Source organism: Ranitomeya imitator, chromosome 2, assembly GCF_032444005.1.
Source record: "Ranitomeya imitator isolate aRanImi1 chromosome 2, aRanImi1.pri, whole genome shotgun sequence".
NCBI lineage: Eukaryota > Metazoa > Chordata > Amphibia > Anura > Dendrobatidae > Ranitomeya > Ranitomeya imitator.
This window is the reverse complement of record NC_091283.1, coordinates 505,891,909-505,917,690: the sequence shown is the minus strand read 5'-3', so window position 1 is coordinate 505,917,690 and position 25,782 is coordinate 505,891,909. Positions and strand designations below refer to the sequence as shown.

At 47.5% G+C, this 25,782-nt stretch overlaps 1 protein-coding gene across 1 annotated transcript in view; it reads right to left on the bottom strand.

The window, feature by feature from the left end:
- Window positions 1–25,782, bottom strand: part of MED24 (mediator complex subunit 24) — a 115,375-nt gene that overhangs the window by 4,239 nt on the left and 85,354 nt on the right. Inside the window, exons 24-25 of the mRNA XM_069751637.1 lie at window positions 20,291–20,371; window positions 193–341 (exon numbers count right to left, since the gene is read on the bottom strand). Coding sequence (XP_069607738.1) covers window positions 193–341; window positions 20,291–20,371 — 230 coding nt within the window. The remainder of the gene's footprint in view (window positions 1–192; window positions 342–20,290; window positions 20,372–25,782) is intronic.

The window sequence follows — 25,782 nt, the reverse complement described above, 5'->3', positions numbered from 1 at the left end:
CTGAGAAGAAGAAAAAAGAATAAATTAAAATAAAGTACAAATAATAAACCAGGAGTATTCCTGCATGGTGGTACTCCGGCCACTATGTGTGGGGGGGAGGGGAAACTTCTGCTCAACTTTATAATGAACAGAGCACAAGGAGATCTAATGTAATCACTGACCGTCACAAATAAAAACACAATCCTTACTCACCATGCTGAAAGGCATGAACTGAAGGATCCCACCTTTCCCTCCCTGCTCCAGGCTCTCCACACATTCCTCCATAAACCACTGCACAAACTGTGTGTGGGCTCCAGCCGTCCGGGCTCCGAGGATGGACGAGATCAATAGGAAGAGGTTGGCTGTGTACAATAAAACTAGTCAGGAAATAGGGATTTTTGTGTACTCACCGTAAAATCCTTTTCTCTGGCCATACATTGGGGGACACAGACCGTGGGTGTATGCTGCTGCCACTAGGAGGCTGACACTAAGTGATACAAACAAAGTTAGCTCCTCCTCTGCAGTATACACCCTCCTGCTGGCTCTCAGCTAACCAGTTCGGTGCAAAAGCAGTAGGAGATCAATAAACAATATATGAGCGTATAGCATGTCACATTATATATGAGAGAATAGCATGTTAAATTATAAAACAAACACAAGCTAATAATAGGGTGGGAGCTGTGTCCCCAATGAACGGCTCGGTGAAAAGGATTTTACGGTGAGTACACAAAAATCCCTATTTCTCCTATGCCTTATTGGGGGACACAGACCGTGGGACATCCCAAAGCAGTCCTTGGGTGGGGACAACATCAGATCACGCCCTGTGCAATCGCTACTTACAAGCGCGACACCTCGGCCTGCAGAGTCCGCCTGTCCAGACTCAGATCTATGGAAGTCTGGGAATTATAGTGCTTCAAGAATGCATGCAGACTGGACGACCTCGCAAGCTTGCAGGCATGCTGTGCCGAAGCCTGGTGCCTAGAATCCAAGAAACCTCGATAGACAGGCTGACATCTAACATGGAAGGACTCATGGATGGTGTAACAAATCCACCAAGTTAACATGGCCGATGAAACAGCTAAACCCATCCTGTAACCGTCAGGAAGCCGTCCTCTTACAGTGAGGTAGCCCAAATCAAGTGTCCAACCTTCGGAAGGATGCCGTCCTCGAGACGTACTTACTCAGGGCACTCACCACATTCAGAATATTGGGAACCCGTTCCGTTATGTGGACTGGTGCGGAAAGAGATGAGGGAGGAACGATGCCCTCCTAACTGTGGGAATACAATACCACCTTGGTAACAAGGGACGGGGATGGCCTGAGGGCAACCTTGCCTTGATGGTAATAAGTGAAAAAGGTCTGAAAGAACAGAGCGGCTAGCTCCGAAGACTCGTCAGGATGAGGAGATCGCAGAGAAAAAAGGGGCGACCTTCCCTGATAGTAAAGTCTGTTCGGATCAAAAGGAGTCTACTGTAAGACTCCCAGGATCATTAAGGTCCCAAAGATCTAACGGTATGCGATAGGGAAGAACCACATGTGAAGACTCCCTGTGAGGAAGTCCATATTTGCAGTTTTGTTGCAATAAGACAGAAGAATACTAGTTTCGCAAACGAGAAAAAAACCTGACTTGGTCAGTGCGGATCTCTCAGGATCACTGGGGCCCTTCCTGCTTCCGAAAAGATCTCGGAAGTAGTGGAAGAGGGGTGAAGGAAACTGGTACAATAGAAGGACCAGAGCATGCACTGCGATGGCTTTTGGACTTGGAGGCCGAACCATGAACTTAGAGTACATTGGCATTCAGTCTGGATGCCATGCGACCTACATCTGGAGTGCTCGAGAGAAGACAGATCTGATGGAAGACTTCCGGGTGAAGTTCCCACTCACATGTGGCAGGACCCTGACAGTGTCCGCCGCCCAGAGTTCTACTCCTGAGATGTGTAGTGCCGGGATCACCAAATGATAGATCGTGGCACAACAGAGAATGTGAGGTACCTCGGCCATGAACCCTGACCGTGGGTACCTGCAAAATGGATTGTCCAATTGAAATGGATGGGGTGACCTGCCAGAAGGCAGTGGACCTGCCGTAGAACTAGCCGTACCGTTCGGATCCCCAGAACAATGATCAGGTGAAGAGGACTGGCATCGGTAGTCACTAATAACCATTGAACTGGGAGAAAGGATCTCCCCTGGATGAGAAAGGAGCTCAGAGACTACCCTCTGAAAGCCTGATTGACCAGCAGAAAACGAGAGGAGCGGAGCGTTTTGCTTCCATTGTCATCACCAATTTTCCTCAGAACCCTCCTAGCAAATCGAATGGAATGAGGGGGTGAGTGAACAAGTGCGCAAGCTCCCTGTTGAAGGGCCACGGCCTTGTCTCAAGGGAGAATCACCAACCTTCTGGAAGATTCCAGGATCATCCTCAAAAAAGGATATCTGCTGGGCTAAGTTTAGCTGCCAGCCTAGGAGAGAGAGGGTATAGCAAGAGATATAGACGACTCAGCGCAGGGCTGGAAGAGCATCTAGAAAGTCGACCAGATAGGATAGGACGACCATGCCTCTGGAGTGCAAGAGGAACGTGACAGCCGCCATAACCCCTGCGAACACTCTGGGTGCAGTAGCAAGGCCAAAGGACAATGTGGTGATTTGAAAATGCTGTTCGCGGAAGGGAAAGCGAAGGAATTTTTGAAGAGGGGAAAACATAGGAATGTGAAGGTAAGCATCCCGAATGTCGGTGGATTCCAGAAACTCCACTTTCTTCCTTGAAGTAATGGCTGAGCGGAGGAACTCCATCCGAAGAAGGGGGACCTTGTCAAGTTTGGTAGAAGTTTGAGGTTCAGGGTCGGTTTTACTTTTCGGTCCCCATTTTGGAACCAAGATCCCATAGATCTAGACCGTCCTGGACAATTGATCCACTGCTGGTTGAGTCTATAGGAAATCAAAATAGTTAAGGTCTCTGACCAGGAGACCATTGCTCTAGCAACACATGCGGCAGCTAAGGAAGGGTAGAGCGCTGAACTGGAGGCTGCAAGACGGAACAAACTAGATTTGCTATCTGACAGTCCGTTGTATTTTTAATTGATGACCCATCGGGTAGGGATACTGGTAGGTATACCACAGGAGATTCTACCTGGTTAATATGCCGAGTGGCAGAATGCGCGGCTGCATGCAGGTTAGGAAAAACCATCTCTTACTATCGCCGCTCTCTTTTGACGGTGCGGAGATAAAATTATGAACCCTCAATCCACCATCCTCTTAACAGGGAAGTGGAGAGGGATTGTCTGCCTTCTTGCATCATCTGCTAAATAGTGTAGATGCAGAGGGTGTGTTTGGACGCCAAAAAGGGAGCCTCTGTACATCCACAGAGTTAAGGTCCCAGGGTGGACAGGGCTGGTTGTCCGGCGTTAGGCTTGGCTGTAGAAGAGGATATATGGAGGCCACACTCCATGTGCTCGTCTATCGATGGTGTGAGGAGATCGGTGCCCTTTAAAAGGACCCGTCGCCCTTAAGAATCAGACCAAGCATGGCATCTCGCATCTTAGGTGGGTATACGTGGCGTGGATTCCCCGCGTATTTGAAATTGGCTTAAAAAAAAAGGATACCGCGCTTGCAGAGGTTTCTGTCCAGTGGATCACTTATCCGGATGCGACCTGTCCGGGTGAATGGCAAAAGCTCTGCGAGGGAGTTTAGTTTCCTCATGAGGGACGCTGCATGATCTAGAGTAGAACCGAAGTCCTCGTCAATCTACAGAGATTGCTTGATGATATAAATAGGCGAATCCTTCCTTTTCTGAAGTTCTGGTGCGTCCAGAACCAAGGCAATATCCGATCCATATTCAGAGACTTGTTCTCAGCAAATCATTGGTGAGGGATTAAAAAATATAAATTCGGTTTTCTAGGCGCGTGTACGTTTCTAGACGCCTGTACATTTCTAGAAAATTTGCGGCTCCTGCTAGCCGACGGCTCGCATCGAGGAAAGGGACATCTATATTGATCCTGCGAGCACTCCGAGCCACAGAGGGTTGACGGAGGGTTTCAATCTCTTGTCAGAGAATCCATGGGTTGCGGCAGTGACGAAGCCCACTCAGGGAACTAGGTACTCTGGGATAAGCTGGGATCGGCGGCGGCGGGCTCCTGAGCTCATTTAGGGTGACCGACTTCGGACTGGTCATATGCCTTTAAGACAAAGGAATATTGGTCATGTGCCCTTAAGACCAGGGAATACTGGTCATGTACCTTTATGCAGTACTTCCTTACTCGGTTGCAGTCGTTATTAATACAAAACCATAGCCCGTGTGTGTTGGCAGGCTGGACCAAGATGGCCACCCGGAGTTGCAGAGGTGGTAAAGTCTTGCAGAGAGCGAGAGGCGCTAAATTTGGGGGGCGGAGCCAGAAACGCTATGTGCGCGGAGCCTTGTGACTTCCATGAATAGGCCCAAGCAGGGGCCTAAATTTCTGCAACCTGTGTGAGCAATACCAGGGTTGCCGAGGGAAGCAGCACCAGAAAAGGTGGGCGGAGCCGCCTTAGTGCGCCATAGTGCGGGCAAGGCTTCCGGGATGCGGCCTACACATCGGGCGAAGCCGGGGGCTAAATTTCTGCAGCCGGCCGAAGCGTTACCTCAGGGAGGTGGGCCACAGGGAAGCTGAGGCTGCCTGTCAGCATGTGAATATCCCACTGCAGAGGCCCATAGCTGACTGGATCCACTCACCATCGGTGCGCGTCTCGGCATGGAGCCACCGCAATGACTGGGTTTCAGCGCCGAGGAAGCGCGCGCACTCTACTGTTCTGCTGCAGGTGCAGGGATAGAGGGAAAAACCTCAATCCACCATCCCTTTGTTAGGGAGGTGGAGAGGAACCGTCCGCCTTCTTGTGCCATCCGCTTTCACAGTGGTGGGACAGTGGGGGCTGCTCGGACGCCATAGAGAGGAGCCTCTGCATATCCACGGAGTTCAGTCCGGGGTGGACAGGGCCAGTTGTCCGGCAATAGGCCTGGCTCCAGGAGAGGATACATGGAGGCGACACCATGTGGTCGCCTGTTGCTGGTGTGGGGAGAACGGGACTCGAAGGAACCGTCGCCCCTGAAGTGAGCTCAGGCATGGCTTCCCACGTTGCAGGAGAGGGTACGGGGAGGTGACACTCCACGTTCTCGCCTGTTGATGGTTCGGGGGAGATCGGAACCTTGAAAGGATCCGTCGCCCCCTTCACTCCGTTAATTAAAAAATAAAAATTTACAGAAAAGTTAAATAAAAACGTTGGGGTCTGAACCAGACCCATGTGCCTCCTACAGACACTAAGCAAGAACTGGTTAGCTGAGAGCCAGCAGGAGGGTGTATACTGCAGGGGAGGAGCGAGCTTTCTTTGTATCACTTAGTGTCAGCCTCCTATTGGCAGCAGCATGCACCCACTGTCTGTGTCCCCCAGTGAGGTGAAGGAGAAATATATCCTATAGGTCGAAACAGCATATCTGACAAGAGACAGGTACTATGGAAGAGGGAGGCATTAAAGAATTTGTTCAAGTCTAATTTCTGCAGATTTTAGGAAGAAATGGAAATCACTTGGCTCTTATCCACTGCAGTAAGAAATATATTAGCAGCATGGTCATCAGAATATTTTGGTGTAGATGTCATTATATGCAGTGTTAAAGGGGCTTTTACAGAAATACAACTCTGTTCATACACTTATCTGCATCATAGAGAGGGGTCCACTGCGCAAAACATGTTACATGGTTACCTACTAATTTACCGTAATTGTTTTCCTTCTAATTTATCGATCATACTTAATATATAAGTGTGTGTTCATATCAGAAATACACTGCTCAAAAAAATAAAGGGAACACTAAAATACCACAACCTAGATATCACTGAATGAAATATTGCAGTTCCAAATCTGTATTCATTACATAGTGAAATGTGTTGAGAACAATAAAACCTAAAAATGATCAATGTAAATCAAAGACAAGGAAATTATTCTTAGCAGTGTGTGCCCTTCACATGCCTATATGCCCCCCTCCCCCCCCAAAAAAAAATGCCTGGGCATGGTCCTGATGTTATCTTGAAGTATCTCATCCCAGACCTGGATTAAACATTAAGGTACCTTCACACATAACGATATCGTTAAGGATATCGTTGCAACGTCACGCTTTTTGTGACGTAGCAACGATCCTGCTAACGATCTCGTTATGTGTGACAGCGACCAACGATCAGGCCCCTGCTGGGAGATCGTTGGTCGCTGGGGAATGATCAGGACCTTTTTTTGGGTCGCTGATCACCCGCTGTCATCGCTGGATCGACGTGTGTGACGCCGATCCAGCGATGTGTTCACTTGTAACCAGGGTACCGTAAAGCAGAGCACAGCGGTGATGTCACCGCTGTTACTGCCGGCGCTGACAGTCAGTGCAGGGAAGCTCTCGGCCGGAGCGCATGCATTAGCAGCGCTCCTGCCGAAAGCAGTTTTAACCCTGTGGACGCCGGGGGACGTGACAGACATCAGAATGTGAGTATGTACTGTTTTTTTTTTTTTACTTTTACAATGGTAACCAGGGTAAATATCGGGTTACTAAGCGCGGCCCTGCACTTAGTAACCCGATGTTTACCCTGGTTACCCGGGTGCTGCAGGGGGACTTCGGCATCATTGAAGACAGTTTCAACGATGCCGAAGTCTTTTCCCTGATCGTTGGTCGCTGGAGAGAGCTGTCTGTGTGACAGCTCCCCAGCGACCACACAACGACTTACCAACGATCACGGCCAGGTCGTATCGCTGGTCGTGATCGTTGGTAAATCGTTTAGTGTAACGGTACCTTTAGTCAACTCCTGGACAGTCTGTGGTGCAATGTGGCACTGGTGGATGGAAGGAGACGTGATGTCCCAGATGTGCTTGATTGGATTCAGGTCTGGATTCAGGCCATAGCATAAATGCCTTCATCTTGCAGGAACTGCTGACACACTTCAGCCGCATGAGGCCTACCACTGTCAATGCAACAGAAGGAACCCAGGGCCCAGTGCACCAGCATATGGTCTCACAGTGGGTCTGCGGATCTCATCCCGGTACCTAATGGCAGTCAGGCTACCTCTGGCTAGCACATGGAAGGAAGAAATTCCTCCCCACACCATTACTGACCCACTGCCAAACCGGTCATGCTGGAGGATGTTACAGGAAGCAGAACGTCCTCCATGGCATCTCCAGACTCTGTCATGTGCTTATTGTGAACCTTCTCTCATCCATGAAGAGCTAATGGTGCCAATGCTGAATCTGCCAATCTTGGCATTCTATGGCAAATGCCAATCATCCTGCATGGTGTTGAGCTGTAAGCACAACACCCAGGGCCGCCATCAGGGCATTACTGCCCTGACTGGCATACTGGGCCCGGTGGGCAGAGGTGGCCTGCGTCGGGCCCCGTCTCATCTGCTCACCGGGCCCCTACCGGCAGGCTAAACCAGGCCCGTAGCTGCGCTGCAACAGCAAAGCTATTGATGTGCGGGCCCGTGCCCGCACGTCAATAGTTAACAGCCGCCAGCCAATCGGAGGCTGGCAGCTGACGTCAGCCGCAGCGCGCACGTTGCCGGCGTCTGACGTCATTGTAAGTCACCGGCGAGTGCGCGCTTCAGCTGAGTGGAGGGAGCTTCGCCTACGCCGCAGGAGCGCGGCCATGTGAGAATTTTTTTTTTTATTATTATTGAGAGCGGCGATCCGGGGGGCCCCGGGGCAGAATGTTGGAGACACCGGGTGGGGGGCAGAATGCTGGAGACACTGGGGCACAATGCTGGAGGCACTGGGGCACAATGCTGGAGGCTCTGGGGCACAATGCTGGACACATTGGGGCACAATGCTGGACACTGGGGCACAATGCTGGAGGCACTGGGGCACAATGCTGGACACACTGGAAGCAGACTGCTGGACACACTGGGGCACAATGCTGGACACACTGGAGGCAGACTGCTGGACACACTGGGGGCACAATGCTGGACACACTGGGGGGCACAATGCTGGACACACTGGGGGCATAATGCTGGACACACTGGGGGCACAATGCTGGACACACTGGGGGCACAATGCTGGACACACTGGGGGCACAATGCTGGACACACTGGGGGCACAATGCTGGACACACTGGAGGCAGACTGCTGGACACACTGGGGGCACAATGCTGGACACACTGGGGGCACAATGCTGGACACACTGGGGGCACAATGCTGGACACACTGGGGGCACAATGCTGGACACACTGGGGCACAATGCTGGAGACACTGGGGCACAATGCTGGACACAGTGGGGCAGAATGCTGGACACACTGGGGCAAAATGCTGGGCACACTGGGGCAGAATGCTGGACACACTGGGGGCAGAATGCTGGAGACACTGGGGCAGAATGCTGGAGAAACATTAGGGGCAGAATGCTGGAGAAACATTAGGGGCAGAATGCTGGAGAAACATTAGGGGCAGAATGCTGGAGACATTGGGGGCAGAATGCTGGACACGCTGGGGCAGAATGCTGGACACGCTGGGGCAGAATGCTGGACACGCTGGGGCAGAATGCTGGACACGCTGGGGCAGAATGCTGGACACGCTGGGGCAGAATGCTGGACACGCTGGGGCAGAATGCTGGACACGCTGGGGCAGAATGCTGGACACGCTGGGGCAGAATGCTGGACACGCTGGGGCAGAATGCTGGACACGCTGGGGCAGAATGCTGGACACGCTGGGGCAGAATGCTGGACACGCTGGGGCAGAATGCTGGACACGCTGGGGCAGAATGCTGGACATGCTGGGGCAGAATGCTGGACACGCTGGGGCAGAATGCTGGACACGCTGGGGCAGAATGCTGGACACGCTGGGGCAGAATGCTGGACACACTGGGGGCAGAATGCTGGAGACACTGGGGCAGAATGCTGGAGACACTGGGGCAGAATGCTGGAGACACTGGGGCAGAATGCTGGAGACACTGGGGCAGAATGCTGGAGACACTGGGGCAGAATGCTGGAGACACTGGGGCAGAATGCTGGAGACACTGGGGCAGAATGCTGGAGACACTTTGGTGGCAGAATGCTGGAGACACTTTGGTGGCAGAATGCTGGACACATTGGGGGCAGAATGCTGGAGACATAGGGGGCATAATGGAGATACAGGGCATGATTGGATCATGGGGGCAGGATGGATACGATGGAGACAGATGGGTCAGGATGGGGAGATCATATGGGCAGAATGGATACTCATGAGGGCAGGATGGGAGAACAAAAGGCTGACGCCAGGAATGAGACACACGGGGGCCAGGATGGCAAATATTATTACCATAGGGGCTAATTAAGGCATATTATTACTGCAGTGATGTATTTATTTTATTTTTTGAGTATACTGCTTTAAATGGGGGGGCGGTCCTGTTACTGTGTAGAGTGATACTATGTCACCTTTTTTTCTTCATGTGGTGTAATGTATAAGTTGGGAAAAATTAATGTGTTCTACAAGCGGAGCTCGAGATAACTGTGTTATTTCCTGCAGAGATGAGCCCTGGCTGCAATAAGTGATGGAGATCTGCGCTGGATGAAAAACAAAGATGAAGGACTTCACCTAAAGACATCACTGGTGAGTCAGTGTGTTACCTATACACTGACACTATACACTGTATACAGAGGTCCTCTGTATAATGTCACCAGTGATCACTGTAATACCTATACATTATATACAGAGCTCCTGTGTATAATACCAACAGTGATCACTATTACCTGTACACAGACACTGCATACTAAGTACAGATCTCCTGTGTATAATGGCACTGATGGTGATAGTATTGTGTTTTTTTTTATTACTGATCAGTAGAGTTGAGCGAAACGGGTCGAAATTGTTCAAAAGTCGCCGACTTTTGGCAAGGTCGGGTTTCATGAAACCCGACCCGACCCCAGTGGGGGGTCGGCCATGAAGTCGGCGATCTTTTGAATCTGGAATCGGAATTCCGATCCCGATTCCCGATATGTTTAAGATATCGGGAATTGGTATCGGAATTCAGATTAAAGTGTAAAATATAGAATTAAAATAAAAAATATTGCAATACTTACCCTCTGACGCGCCCTGGTACTAACCGGCAGCCTTCCTCCTTCGAATCCGCGCTTCTAGGACCTTGCCGTGACGTCGCGGTGACGTCGCGGCTTGTGATTGGCCGCGCGGCCGCCCATGTGACCGCTCGCGCGGCCAATCACAAGCCGCGACGTCACCCGCGACGTCACCGAAGGTCCTGGAAGGGCTGATTCTTAGGAAGGAAGGCTGTCGGAAGGAAGCAGGGCGCTTCCGAGGGTGAGTATATACCTAATAGGAATATACTCACCCTCGGAAGCGCCCTGCTTCCTTCCGACAGCCTTCCTTCCAAAGAATCAGCCCTTCCAGGACCTTCGGTGACGTCGCGGGTGACGTCGCGGCTTGTGATTGGCCGCGCGAGCGGTCACATGGGCGGCCGCGCGGCCAATCACAAGCCGCGACGTCACCCGCGACGTCACCGAAGGTCCTGGAAGGCTGATTCTAAGGAAGGAAGGTTCCCGGTTAGTACCAGGGCGCGTCAGAGGGTAAGTATAAGGATATTTTTTATTTTAATTCTATATTTTACACTTAAATATGGATCCCAGGGCCTGAAGGAGAGTTTCCGCTCCTTCAGACCCTGGGAACCATGGAAACCCAATGCACTGCATTGGGTTTCGAGTTTCGGCCGACCCCGACTTTTTTATAGGATCGGCCGATTTCACTCGACCCGACTTTTCCAAAAGTCGGGTTTCGTGAAACCCGACCCGATCCTATAAAAGTGAAGGTCGCTCAACCCTACTGATCAGTATTGTAGTATTCAGTCACTATGTGGTGGTAATATGTGGTCTGGACGTGGTGTTGCGGTATTTTTCCCTTGTATGTGCTATTTGGTCACTATGTGGTGGCAATATGGTGTCTGGTCATGGTGTGGTGGTATTTGTTCCTTGTATGTGATATTATTCGGTCATTGGTGGTAATATGTGGTCTGGTCATGGTGTTGTGGTATTTGTTCCCTGTCTGTTATTCGATCTCTGTGGTGGTAATATATGTGGTCTGGACATGGTGTAGTGGTATTTGTTCTTGAATGTGATATTATTGGTCATTTTAAAAATTGAAAAATAAATAAAAATATACCTAAATTGTATTGCATATTTTAACAAATATTTAATAGGTTACAGAAGAGTAGGGCCTGGCCAAAAGTGTCTACCGTGTTATGGTGGCGGCTTAAAAAATCTTTTGGCCAAAACAAAAGCTGCCGGCTATATGTGTGATCTGGTGATGGGAACTGTTAATGTGTGATAGGTGAGAAGTGGAGTTTTTCCAAGAGAGAGCGGTGGGACTGTGGACAGTTCGAGGGGTGGAGCGTGGAGGCGAGGCTGTGGTGGAACCTGGGAGGAGTCTCAAGGGGGCCCCGAAAATTTGGCCAGTATGGGGCCCTGAAATTTTTAGGGGCAGCCCTGACAACACCCACTTGTGGACGTCGGGCCCTCATACCACTTTCATGGAGTCCGTTTCTGACACTTTGAGCAGACACATGGATGTTAGTAGCCTGCTGGAGGTCAGTTTGCAGAGCTGTGGCACCACTCCTCCTCTTCCTCCTTGCACAATAGAGGAGGTAGCGGTTTTGCTGCTGGGTCGTTGCCCTCCTACAGCCCCCTCCACGACTCCTGGTGTACTGCCTGTCTCCTGGTATCTGCCCATTGCTCTGGACACTGTGCCGACAGACACAGATACCTTTCTTGCCACAGCTCGCATTAATGTGCCATCCTGGATGAGCTGCACTACCTGAGCAACCTCTAGGGGTGAGAGCAATGACGAAATGCAATAGTGACCGAAACAGCCAAAAAGGATGAAAACAGAGAAATGACACGTGGTCATCACCTGCAGAAAGAATCCTTTATAGGGGTTGCTTTGCTAATTGCCTATCATTTATAACTGTTGTCTGTTAAATTGGCACAACAGCAGGAGAAATAGATTCACAATCGGCATTGCTTCATAACTGGACAGGTTGATTTCACAGAAGTGTGATTGACTTGGAGTTATATTGTGCAGTTTAAGACTCTTTATTTTTTGAGCAGTGTATATTAATATATATCATATACATAGTGCCTTGAAAGAATATTCATACCCCGTGAACTTTTCCACATTTTTTCACTAAATATATTTTTTGGGGATTTTATGTGATATACCAACAGAGAGTAGCAAGTATTTGCGAAGTGTAAAGGAGTAAAGGAAATGATACATGGTTTTGACTGGGCCATTCACACACATGAATATGCTTAGATGTAGACCATTCCAATATCATCATGTTAATGATTGACTGAGGAAGAAATGAGATCGATACTGAAACGTGTAATAAATGTTCACTGTTTTCTACAACTCATCCTCGTCTTCATCGTGACAGTGTCCACATTTTTTTTTTCTCATTGTTTGCTTCGCAATTACAGCCCTGGCACTATGTTTATGGTTGATGTCTTTCTGTAAGGTGAACTTACGCCAGTGTCAGAAGAAAAGCTTCCCCACAACATGATGCTGCTACCGCCTCATTTGACGGTGGGGATGGTGTTTTCAAGTTTATGTGCAATGTTAGTTTTCTGCTGCACAGTATTTTGCATTTAGCCCAAAAAATATACTTTGATCTCATCTGACCAGAGCATCTTCCTCCCCAAGCTAGCTGTGTCCCCTACCTGGCTTTTTGCAAACACGACTTCTTATCGCTTGCTATAAAAAATAGCTTTCTGCTAGTCACTCTTTCATAAGAGCAGATTTGTAGAATATACGTCCAAGGGCGCAGTCAGTTGGCGTTATAACACAGACATTGATTGCATTGCAAAGCTCGAACTGTTCGTTGGCTCTCCTAATCACAATGTGACAATTGCATAGAAATACATAAACCTGTCATGCACAGGTCAGGAGAGCTGCCAACCAATCCAAGCATTGCGATAGTCATCTGTGTTATACGGTATTCTGATTGCGCCCTAATAGTTGTCCTGATGACAGATTCTCCCACCTGAGGTGTGAATCTCAGCAGCTCCCCCACTCCTCCACAGTGACCATGGGCCTCTTGGCTGTGCTTCTCTAATTAATGCTCTCCTTAGTTTGAGATGACAGTTTAGGTGGACGGCTAGATCTTGAGAGATTTTCGGTTGAGACATATTCCTTCCATTTTTGGATGATGAACTAAACCGTGCTCTGTGAGATGTTTAGAGCTCGGGTTATTTTTTATATAATTTAAGTCTGCTTTACTCTTCTCCACAATGTTATCCCTGACTTGTCTGGTGTGTTCCTTGGTTTTCATGATATTTGAGCCCTTAAGGCTATGTTCACACTTTGCAGATTCCACTGCGGATTTTTCCGCAGCAGAATTCCATAATCCGCAGTGAAAACCCGTCGCGGTTTTTACTGCGGATTTATCGCGGTTTTTACTGCGGTTTCTTCTGCGGATTTTCATCTGCAGTTTTCTATTGGAGCAGGTGAAAATCCGCAGAAAAGAAGTGACATGCTGCGGAATGTAATCCGCAGCGTTTCCGCGCGTTTTTTTCCGCAGCATGTGCACTGCGTTTTTTGTTTCCCATAGGTTTACATTGTTCTGTAAACTGATGGGAAACTGCTGCAGATCCGCAGCGGTCAAATCCGCTGCGGATCCGCAGCAAAATCCGCAAAGTGTGAATATAGCCTAAGTTCTCAAACCAATCTCTGAGGCCTTCACTGGTCAGCTGTCGTTTATACTAAGAATTCATTACACACAGGTGGACTCAATTTACTAATTATCTGACTTCTAGATGCAATTGGTCATTCAGGATTTTATTCAGAGCTACCAGACTACAGGGGTTAAATATACATGGATGGCACAATTTTTAAAATATAAAAAAAAATAGAATTATTCTTACCGTTAATTCGGTTTCTAGGAACCTTCCACGACAGCCACTTCGGAGGTTGTCTTCCCCGCCCTAATAGGGGACAGGAACACAAGAGGTTAAATACCCCTCCCCTTCCTGCACCGCCAGTGTTTTCCTGGACACAGTAGCATGTATAGTTACCACAAAAGTGCAGGAATCATCCAATAAGAATATCAGGTAGGGAGGGAAATTAGTGCTGTCGTGGAAGGTTCCTAGAAACCGAATTAACGGTAAGAATAATTCTATTTTCTCTAGTCACCTTCCACGAGAGCCACTTCGGAGTAGTACCAACAGCTAATTTCTCTAGGGAGGGACTACAGCCTGCAGAACACGTCTGCCAAACGTTAAATCCCTATTGAAATTTAGCCGGTAATGTCTGGTGAACGTATGGATGGACGACCAGGTGGCGGCTCTGCATATCTGCTCTGCTGAGGCATTCACCCTCTCTGCCCACGATGTTGCCATTGCTCGGGTAGAGTGTGCTTTCAGAGAGGCAGGTGGATCCAGTCCCTGCGATGAATAAGCTAAGCAAATAGACTGTTTGATCCAGTTTGCGATGGTGTTTTTTGCCGCCTTCTTTCCCTTGTTTTGTCCCGAGAACTGAATGAATAAATTTTGATCAATTCGCCAGGTTTCAGTTTGCTGTAAGTAAAATAGGACCACCCTGCGAACATCCAAGGCGTGGAAGGTCTGTTCTTTAGGGTTGGAGGGGTTTGGGCAAAAGGAAGGTAGTAGAATGTCCTGATCTCTGTGGAAATTCGAGACCACTTTAGGTAAAAAGGACCGGTCTAGTTTTACTACAATGCTATTAGACCGTTAGTGACCGTTAGATAGGGTTCCTGTATTGACAGGGCCTGTAATTCACCAATACGTCTAGCCGTAGTGATTGCGACTAGAAAGACTGTTTTTAAAGTTAAGTTTTTTATGGTTATGGTATCCAGGGGTTCAAATGGATCCTGGGTTAGTGCGTTAAGTACAGTATTGAGGTCCCAGGAGGGTACCCTATTACGGAGTGTAGGACGAATTCTGGATGCGGCTGTCATAAATCGCTTGATCCAGCGATGATTGGCTAAATTAGAGTCAAAAAAGCTACTAAGGGCTGATACTTGCACTTTGAGTGTGCTAGGGGTAAGGCCTATATCCAAGCCCTTCTGTAAAAATTGTAAGATCCTTGCTATATCAGGATTGAAGGGGTCTGGAACTTCTGGGGAGCACCAGGACGTAAATTTTTTCAAGACCTTAGTGTAGATGGCATTGGTTACTGCCTTTCTGCTTTTTTGAAGGGTCTGGATTACTTCATCCGAGAGCCCTTTAGCTTTTAAAATTGTGGCTTCAGTAGCCATGCCGCCAAGTTCAATCTGTTTAGATCCGGATGTAGTAGAGGACCCTGGTGTAGATCGGTCTTTTGAGGTAGAAGGCAGGGACCTTCCAGGGCCATATCTAATAGAGCGCCGTACCAACTCCTCCCGGGCCACAATGGGGCAATCAAGATTGTGGTCACTTCGTCTGTCCTGATCTTTTGCAGAGTTTTCGCCAGCATGGGAATGGGAGGAAAGGCATATGCAAGGTTGAATTTCCACTGGTGTGAAAAGGCATCTATTCCATGTGCCTTGTCTTTGTGATGAAGGGAGAAAAATGTTTCTACCTTCGCATTTTGCCTGTTGGCGAATAAATCCACCTCTGGAGTACCCCATTTTTTGGTTAGGGACTGAAACACTGCTTGGTCTAGGGACCACTCTCCCGGATGAACGTCTTTCCTGCTGAGGAAATCCGCCTGAGTGTTGTCCAATCCCCTCAGATGTACTGCTGTGACCGATAGAAGGTTCTTCTCTGCCCAGAAAAATATTCTTGCAGCCACTTCTTTGAGAGAGGCATACTTTGTCCCCCCTTGGTGTCGTAGATAGGCTACTGTGGTCATATTGTCCGAGTAAATACGAACGTGATGATTTTTGATCAGTGCAGATGATGCCTTTAGGGCCTCCTCTACAGCTTTTAATTCTCTTAGATTCGAGGAGCTGCTGCTGATGTTCGATGTCCATTGTCCCTGAAAGTGGAAACCCTCTACCACCGCACCCCAGCCTCTTTTGCTGGCATCTGAGCGGAGTGTTTTTAGGGGAAGGTGGTCCCAGCTGACCCCTCTCTGGAGATTTTGGTAATCTAGCCACCATTTTAGCGCTGATTTCACATGGCCAGGGAGAAGAATCTTCTGATTCAATGGAGTCTGTCGTCTCCTGGAATGTAGGAGAACATAAGTCTGGAGAGTTCGTGTGTGAGCCTGGGCCCAGGAAACCGACTGTATACATGCGGTCAGGGACCCTTGTACAGACATCGATTCTCTGAGGGTCGGTGCACGCTGGCCTCTGAACTTGGTTACCTTGCGGACAAGGTTGATTTGATGATCTTTGGGTAGAAAAGATGTTCTTACATCCGAGTCCAGTAGCACCCCCAGAAATTTCCTTCTTGTGGAGGGATGGACCTCCGATTTCTCCAGATTTGGGATCCAACCCAGGGTTTGTAATATCTCTAGGGACTTTGATACGTCTGTTTCCAGACGGGAGGCAGATGGAGCCATGATAAGCAGTTCGTCTAGATACGGGACTATGCATATTCCCTGTTGACGGATGAAGATTATCGCTTCCGCCATAATCTTTGTGAAAACCCGTGGGGCCGAAGAGATGCCGAAGGGGAGAACATTGAACTGAAAATGTTTGATTTGGTGACCCTTGGAGACTGCGAACCTGAGGAATTTCCTGTGCTCTGGATGGATTGGCACATGGTAATACGCATCCCTCAGGTCCACAGTCGCCATCATCCAACTCTGACCGATGAGGGGGATTACTGATTTGACTGTCTCCATTTTGAATCTCCTGTATCGGACAGATTCGTTTAAGGGTTTCAAATTTATGATAATTCTGTTCTTCCCCGACGGCTTGGTTATTAGAAAAAGGCGTGAATAATGACCATGTCCTTCCTCTAACTTCGGCACCTGAGAAATCACATTTGATTGCATTAGTTTTTGTAGATCTTGTAACAAGCAGTTTTGGAGATCTGGGTTTTGAAGGGAGGTTATCTTTACGCATTGTGGGGGTGGTCTCACGAATTCTATTTTTAATCCTTCTTGAATGGTACGAAGGACCCACTGATTTGTGGAGATGTTTTGCCACTCGGTGAAGAATCGTGAGAGTCGACCCCCGACCGGAGTACAGTCATTGCTTATCTGGGGTTTGCTGGGCCTGAGGGGCCAGGATATTTTTTCCCCTGCCTCCCTTAGGATAACTCCATCTTCCCGTTTTGCCTTTTCCTCTCTGTGAGGTTTGATCACGGGAGGGACAAAAAAAGCGTTTTTTAGGGGTCTTTTGCTCAGGAAGAGATTTCTTTTTATCTGCCGCCTTATCCAAAATATCGTCCAGGACTGGTCCAAATACATTATGGCCCTGAAAGGGTATGCTACATAATTTGGACTTGGAGACAAAATCGCCTCCCCAGGATTTTATCCAGAGTGCTCTCCTGGACGAGTTAGAGAGAACGGCAGCTTTTGTGGCTACTCGAACTGATTCAGCAGACGCATCGGCTAGGAACCCCGTAGCTTTCTGTAGTAATGGTAGGGAGTCTAAAATCTCCTCCCTTGGGGTGCCTTGAGTCAAGTGATCCTCAAGTTTGCGTAACCAGATAAATAGAGATCTGGCTACGCAAGTAGAGGCTATATTAGATTTCAGCAGATTTGTGGAGGTGTCCCAGGACTTCTTTAATAAACTCTCTATTTTACGATCCATCGGATCCTAGAGTTGCGAAGAGTCCTCAAATGGGAGGGCAGTTTTTTTAGTTACCCTAGACACCTGAACATCTACTTTCGGGGTCTCCCATAAGGAGTTATCCCCATCCAATGGGTACCGGTTTTTTAGTTCCGATGGTATAGTCAGACCTTTTTCAGGGAGGTCCCATTCATGCAGAATTAGATCTCGTAAATTCTTATGCACCGGGAACCCTTTTTGGTCTTTGGGTTTCAGACCCTCAAACATCTCATCATGTACTGTGAGTGTAACTTCTTCATCCTCTACTCCCATGGTGCTTCTTACTAAACCGATTAGTTCACTCATGTCCTCAGAACTAAAATAATATTTTTTGTTTTCTGATTTACAGGTGGGGGTAGAAGTAGAGCCTTCGTTTTCCCAGTTATCCTCTGAACCTGAGGACTGGATTTCTCCCGAGTTCGGGTCGGATTCTACTGGGGCTTTTTTCCTCTTTTTTGGAGGGGGTAGCTGAGGCACCGACATTTGTGAGAAGGTAGCCATAGAAGAATGGACCTCATCTTTAATGAGAGATCTAATGCTATCCAACAGCGAGGGTTGTTCAGCGCGTAGGACCTCATCCGTACAGGATTGGCAGAGCTTTTTCCCGTATGTTGATGGGAGTTTGGCTGTACACACTTTGCATTTGTGGCTTGACCTTTTAGGGTCGGAAACCTTTTCTCCCTAAGAGAGAGAGAGAGAGGGTTTGCTAAGCCACTTAGAGGTATACATCTACATATACATATATCCATGAAAGCACATATGTATATAGGGGATAGCTGGGTCCAACACCTGCTACTTACTTTGGTAGGAGGGGGAACGCTGGCATCTGCAGATGCAGAGCAAGGGGGTCTGTCACTGTCCATGTCAGTCAGCTGTTAACAGTCAGACAGCTTACCTTGCTACCCGGATCTTTTTATAAGGATCGGTGGTCCCAGCGTGCAGTGCTCCTCCCCCCACGTGTGCCCGATTGGGGTAGGTCCTGGAACGCCCCCGAAACGCTGTCTGTATGGCGTGCTTCAGCTGCTGGACGCCATTGCCGGCCGGCGTGCGCTCCATGGAACGCTCCCTGAATGAACCGGAAGTGACGCGCGTTAACCCGGAAGTCATCGGGCCTCCGGCCACAGCCCGGGACGCGCGCCACCTCCAGCGCTGCAGCCATGGGAGGAGAGAACCGGGGGGCTGCAGGAGGCCCCCGGCAAGCACGTCACCGCCCCGCATTACTCCCAAAGGGAGCGCCGGAGGGGCGGGAAGGTCCCGAGTCCCTCCGAAGAGAGGAGACGGGAGCAGCATACTAGAGGAGGGAGCCCGACCTCATGCCGCCCGGCTTTTTCTGGTAAGTGGAGCTCCGTCGCCGGCCACGGCAGCCCCTTCAGATCTCTTCATGCCCCATAGGGGACAGGAAAACACTGGCGGTGCAGGAAGGGGAGGGGTATTTAACCTCTTGTGTTCCTGTCCCCTATTAGGGCGGGGAAGACAACCTCCAAAGTGGCTGTCGTGGAAGGTGACTAGAGAAATGCATAATTTCCTTTACACTTCACTAATACTTGTTACTTTGTGTTGGTAGATCACATCAAATCTCAATAAAATACATTTAAGTTTGCAAATGTAACGTGAAAAGGAATATGTGGAAATGTTCACAGGGTATGAATACTTTTTCAACGCACTAGTATATACCGGTACATATATACACACAGACATTGCGTAACACAAATCCATCAAGCATATAAATTGTAAAGTTTTTTTTATGAAGGAAAATAAATATATCTCTTTTTCTTCATAAAAAAAGTTTACAATTTATATGTTTGATAGGTTTGTGTTATGTAGTAGTTTTTGGCCTGAAAACTGCATGAGTAATTGTTCACTTGCAAATTAGGAAATCCCATGTCAGTAGGATTATGGAGAATGTATTTCCCCATACAAGAGATGGCAACATGGACTGTGGTTTACAGTGGAACATCTATATGGATGGGGTCACAGCAATCCTAAGAAATTAAAGAGTATAACTGACTAACACAAATTTATTTCTACTGTGTCTGCGGTCACGGATTAACACTTATATAGCTCCGTTTCTTAAGGTGCTGACAATCAGACTGATCTGTATTAGGTAAAGGAGGTATCCAGCTCATGTAAATAAAGCCTAACCATGGCATAGTGGAAAGATGTGCAACATGTATAAAATTACAAAGTGATTACAAAAATACGCAAATTTACAATTTATTTGGTATTAAAAATTCCCAATTCTCTAAACTCTCAAGAAGAGAGAGATCTTTTAATTGAATTGCTGATGGTTTGTTGCCTAGGTTACCGACCACCTCTTTCTAATACAATCTGTAGGCACTGCAGTGCAGCCGGCTGGATCATTGGAGCGCTGCCCCATAGCAGCATTGGGGGGACGCGGTACAGCAATGCTACTGGTCTGAACTGTCAATCATTCAGGAGCACACTAGTCCGCGGCAAGCAGTGACCTCCTGATGAATGATCATGGGACAACCGCTTTAAATATCACAACATTTTTAAGATCTCTGCTTGCTTCAAGTGAAAGCGAATATTTGTACAGACATAAAAGGTAACATTGTCACTCACAGTTTGCATAGAGTCCACATATTAATATGGCAGAACTTACCTAGTACCCTGTTTAGTGGCTCTTTAGAGCTGATGTTATGGATCTGTGAGGCAGAAAGAGAGCTGTTCATGGGACGATCTACTGTTGGATGAAGAAAAAAAAAAAGGTTTTCTATCATTTAGCTGTATGCCTTTAGTATGGCAGCGCTTATGGCAAATCTACTTACTCAGATGTAACAGCCTCCATATACCGGTAGGTAAAAGGCTGGTTATAGAATTGAAACTGGATGAACTCCTATGTGAATGGCAGCAGCCAAAGGACAAGATGTGTTGGAACCAATATACCTGGTCCTTTAACCCCCTCGTTCACCTTGAAAGAGGTTGTAGCATGGCTAAAGGTTGGATAGTCGACGGGAGGTATGCATCACAGAGAAGGCTTGTCGCTGTGATGTGACCCGGAGTGTTTTCTGTAATGCACATAAAGCAATAAGGCTAGGGTCACATTGCGTTAGTGCAATCCGTTTAGCGCTAGCGGATTGCGCTAACGCAATGTTTTCTATGGGGCTGCGGTCGGGGTCGCGGTAACGTCCCCGCTCTCGCAGATCCCCGATCTGCGAGAGCGGGGAACGGACCGTGGGCGCGCCTCGGACGCTGCAAGCAGCGTCCGCGGCGCGCCAGGAATCACCGGCGCGTCGCTAGCGCGTGCCGAACATGGCACGCGCTAGTGAAGCGCATTCCCATTGCCTTCAATGGGCGCGTTAACGGACGCGTTGCACGGCGTTAATTTCGCCGTGCAACGCTGTCCGTTTAACGCGGTCCCATAACGCAATGGGAACCCAGCCTAAGGAATTGTGTAGTATATTTGGGTCCGGGTTACGGGTAGCTATGAGAGATGGGAGGGTCTGGCTACCCATATACCTCACCCCTGGGTAAGGGGCATAACCGTGCCTATCTATGTTTGTTTCAGGACCTGTGGTGATGTCAGAACCACATGTCTAATCATGTGATGGGTTCCTGGGTGTGGTTACACCTATGTAAAGAGGTGTGTGTGTAGCACATGGAGTGAGAGTGTGTTTGGGAGTCTGCAAGAGAGGACAGACTTCCATGTGTCCTGGCTGGACACTGCAGAGTGGCCTGTGTGTTGGACGGTTCCACGTGGGGACAGACGTCCTGAACAGCACACAGAGACCATCTTTAGGCTGGAGAGCCTACGTGCTGGACATAGCACAGCCTGTGTGCCTACAGGTCTGAGAGAGAGCGGAGCTCTAAGGCTACGTTCACATTGGCGTTCCGCCAATGTGCGTCGCTGTTGCGCCGGTGACGCAGCGGCGACGCGCCCCTATGTTTAACATAGGGGACGCGTGCGTTTTTAGGGTGGCGTTTTTCGACACTTGCGTCGTTTCCGACGCTAGCGTCGGACGCAAGAAAATGCAACAAGTTGCATTTTCTGTGCGTCCGATTTTGGTCAAAAAACGACGCACGCGTCGCAAAACGCGCGCGTTTTTGCGCGCGTTTTTTCGTGCGTTGCGTCGCCGACGCAGGGCGGCGCAACGCTAGTGTGAACGTAGCCTTATATGGACACTGAGGACTTTTCCGTCTGATGTAAGACTGTTTACCCTTGTGTTGCTGACTTAAATGGTTTATGGAGTGAATAAACCTACATGAACGCTGAAGAGAATGTGCCTCCTGTTTCCTCCTATGCATCCGAGTGAGTACAATCCCTACAATGCATACTGGCCTAGTTTACTTCAGCACTGGAAGGTGAGGGCGGTAAAGTCATGTCTACTGATACCTGCCAGGAGGTGTGCAAAATTGGTAGGTATTATGTACTTGATCAGTTACACTATATCTGCCAAACGTGCATATTGGCAGGTGATCCCCAGCTCCCAAAGTAGAAGATGATGACCCGGAATACCCCTTTAACATCTGATCTTGCGTGAAAAGAAATATCAGACATGTTGGCTTACATGCCCAATCCTTTGGACTGCTGGGAGATGATCCTCCAGATGTGTATAGATGGTAAGAGCTTATACCTTTTACTTTTCTCAACATTGAAATACGTATGGAGGAGCATGCTGGTTTTTGGGGGAGTCAGGAGAGACCACAGACGGTCATTCGAGTTGTGAATCTGAATTAGATCAGTAGGATTTAGGAGCCAACCAGAGCAATCAAGGAGTCAAACAGTCTAGATCAGTAGTATATAAACCAAAAACTTAGTTTCCAACTGCAAGAACTACCAGGCACTTGAGCACAATGACTACTGACAGGCGCATAGGTGGCAAAAGTGAACTGTCTGTACAAAAATATTAGCAAAATCTGAGGAAGTTCCCATCCAGGAACATCACGTTATCAGAACGGATAGAGGCTACAATGACCGTCTCTCTCACTTTGGAGGACCTGATGTATTTTGAATTACATGGACATCCTCTATTATTTCACTAAGAATCATGTAATATTTAATTTCTCCTTCGGAGGCGCTGCAGGGATTTGGAACACTTGCTGGAACCTACTGGTCTGAATTGTGAAACACCAGATCATCTGCTTATTTCCAGGGGACCGTTCTGACAAAAATGTACTAACATCACAGTACTACCAATAGACTTGCACACAAGTTTTATCAGAAATGCTCTGATTATGTTCATCTGATACAAAACATACGCAGGGAAAACGTGAGCATCTCAGAACACAGGAAGTTTTGAACGGCAAGATTCCCAAATTACAGCACCCGGCATCCAAAACACTGAGGTCATCTGGCCAGCACTAAATTACTTGGCCACCGGATGCAAAAGGAGAGAGTCATCGTGAGTTCTGACACAGCAACATTCACTTGGCCGCAGAGTAACCTGCTGACCATGAATAACAGAGAAAGGAGAAGGAAGAGTTACAAGTGACGGAAAGGAAGTTGTTAGAATACTATTTTATTCCTCCTGCTTCAGCAAGTCATGTCCGCGGTTGTAAAGAACATCACTGTATTGTTTCCAGGTTTCCCAATTCTTACCCTGAATGTATAATGGTATTGGAAAAATCGGTAATAATGCGTACAGTGACATGACGAAGGCATGAGTGTACAGAGAAAAGGGAAAAAAGGATGCACATGAAAAGTTTATTTCTTACTTTGTATTATGGGTGTTGTCTGGTACTTTTGGATTCCTGGCCATATCCTTTCTATTAGTCACTGACCATTTTTCAAGCTTTTCTAGATCCTTCTGAATTCTTTATCTGTCTTCTCTAGTGTTAGCTATACCACCTTGCTTTGCATTGTCTGCAAATTTGATAAGTTCAGTTCCCTTATCTAGATTATGTCTAAAAATTTTGAACAGCACTGGGGCCAGGACAGAGCCTTGTGGTACACCCCACTTGAAACACTCTTCCAATTGGATGTGCAACCATTTATTACTACTCTTTGAGTTCGAACACTGAACCAGTTATGAATCCACCTAACTGTAGACTTGTCAATTCCACACTAGGTTATTTTTTCAATAGGGATAGTATGAGATACTTTATCAAATGCTTTGCTGAAGTTGAGATATACTATATCTACTGCATTTCCCTGATCCACCTAGTCAGTGATTCCATCACAGGAGGACATTAGATCAGTCTGGCGTGACTTGTTTGATACAAACCCATGCTGGCTCTGGTTAATTACTGTATTCTTATCCAAGTACTTACATGCATGCTGTTTAATAATTTGTTGAAGGATCTTTCCTGGTATAGAAGTAAGGCTCACTGGCCTGTAATTTGCTGACTACATTTTTTTGAAGATAGGGACAACATTTGCCCTTCTCCAATCTTCTGGGACTTTTTTTTCAAAGATTCTGGCTAGTGGGTCTGCAATTTCCTCTGCTAACTCTTTCACTACCCTAAGATGTAATTCATCTGGACTAGATCTAAATTAAATTCACTTAAATGAGCTGTTCCCTCACTATATCTCTGTGTATAGATAGTGTGGATTATTTTGTTCCATCGATAGCACTGTGAAGATCAGTTGATGTTACAATCGCTTTCTTAGAGAACACAGATGCAAAATAGGAATTTAAAAGTTTTCCCTTCTCAACATCACTTCACCCTTTTCATTCTCTAAGAATAATGGCATCTTTGACTTTTCTTTACTTTTGACATACCCCCCCCAAATCCTTTTTTAATAAGTGATTAAGTTCTGTGTTCATCCATCCTGGTCTCTTTAAATGCTTCCAATTCTTTCCTCTTTTGCAGATAGTTACTCAGTGCAGTGAGAGAGTTTAATTTAGCAAAATCTCCCATCCTTCTTCAACATTTCTGTCCTTTAGAACATCCAGCCATTTGTCCTTTCCTACCCTCTTTCTGAGTCAATTAAAATCTGCCTTTCTGAAATCCAACCTTAAATTCATTTGAAAAGGGGTTGCTGTACAGTAGTCAGCTGCGTCCACTATACAGTTAATGGAGATGTAGACTATGTGCCCACAATCCAGAAGTGGCAGCACTTTGGATGCAGCACATGTTCGCTGCGTCCAAAGTGCTGCCCTTTATTGAACGCAGGTGAACCCGCATGTGTTCACTGAACTGTGCATATTCACCACATCCAATACATTCTATTGGGGAAATTTCTCTTGTGGAGAGTCGCGTCCCTGCAAGATAAAAAGACATGCTGCGGTCTGGAGAGATGTGCCACCTGTCCATCAAAGTGGGTAAGCTGCAGGTGTCTGTGGACGCATAGTGGGCATGGGATTTCTTGAAATCCCATCCACTATGCTGTAGCATCTGAATGCTGTGGGTGAGACGCTGCACAAGTACGCAGCATCCAACCCGCAGCGTTTACTGATTATGGGTATACCCGTACTCTGCATCTGACAACATCTACCAGCCACCTATAACAGTTGTTCGATGGGTGTGCTGTCCATCATAATAAGGTACTGGATAGTGTCCAGTCGACAGCTGTATGAATCAATTCAGAAATTGATATTCTTTTATTTTTAACGCAGCTCACTGTGCAGTAAAAGTGACCTGACAAGTGTTGTTCTTTGGGTTGTGTACAAATGTAGGGACACCAGATTTATAGAGGGCTTTAAGGGTATGTGCACACGTTGCAGATTTGCTGCAGCTCTGCAACCTTTTTTTCCGGGCAGAAACGCTGCAGATCTACAAGTGATTTACAATACAATGTAAATTAACGGCAAAAAAAAAATCCCCACGAAAAACGCAGCAGATTTAAAAAAGGACCATGTCAATTCTTTTTTTGCAGATCTGCTGCGTTTTTGCACCCATTCCATAATAGTAATCAGCAGGGGTAAAAAAAAAGGAAGAAATCCATACAAAAATCTGCAACGTGTGCACATACCCAAAAACGCAAAAAAAGGGCGCAGATTTTGACCTGCGTTTTCTGCCAAGAAATGCAGAATCTGAACAGAAAATTCCACAGTCAAATCTGCAACGTGTGCATATAGCCTTCCACGATTTGCTACTTTTGCACACTTAAAAAAAAAAAAAATTATTGAAAAAATTGATTTTTGCATCGCCATATTGTTGCTCTATTTTTTGCCAACAGAGCCGTACTAGAGCTGTTTTTTTTGTGGGACA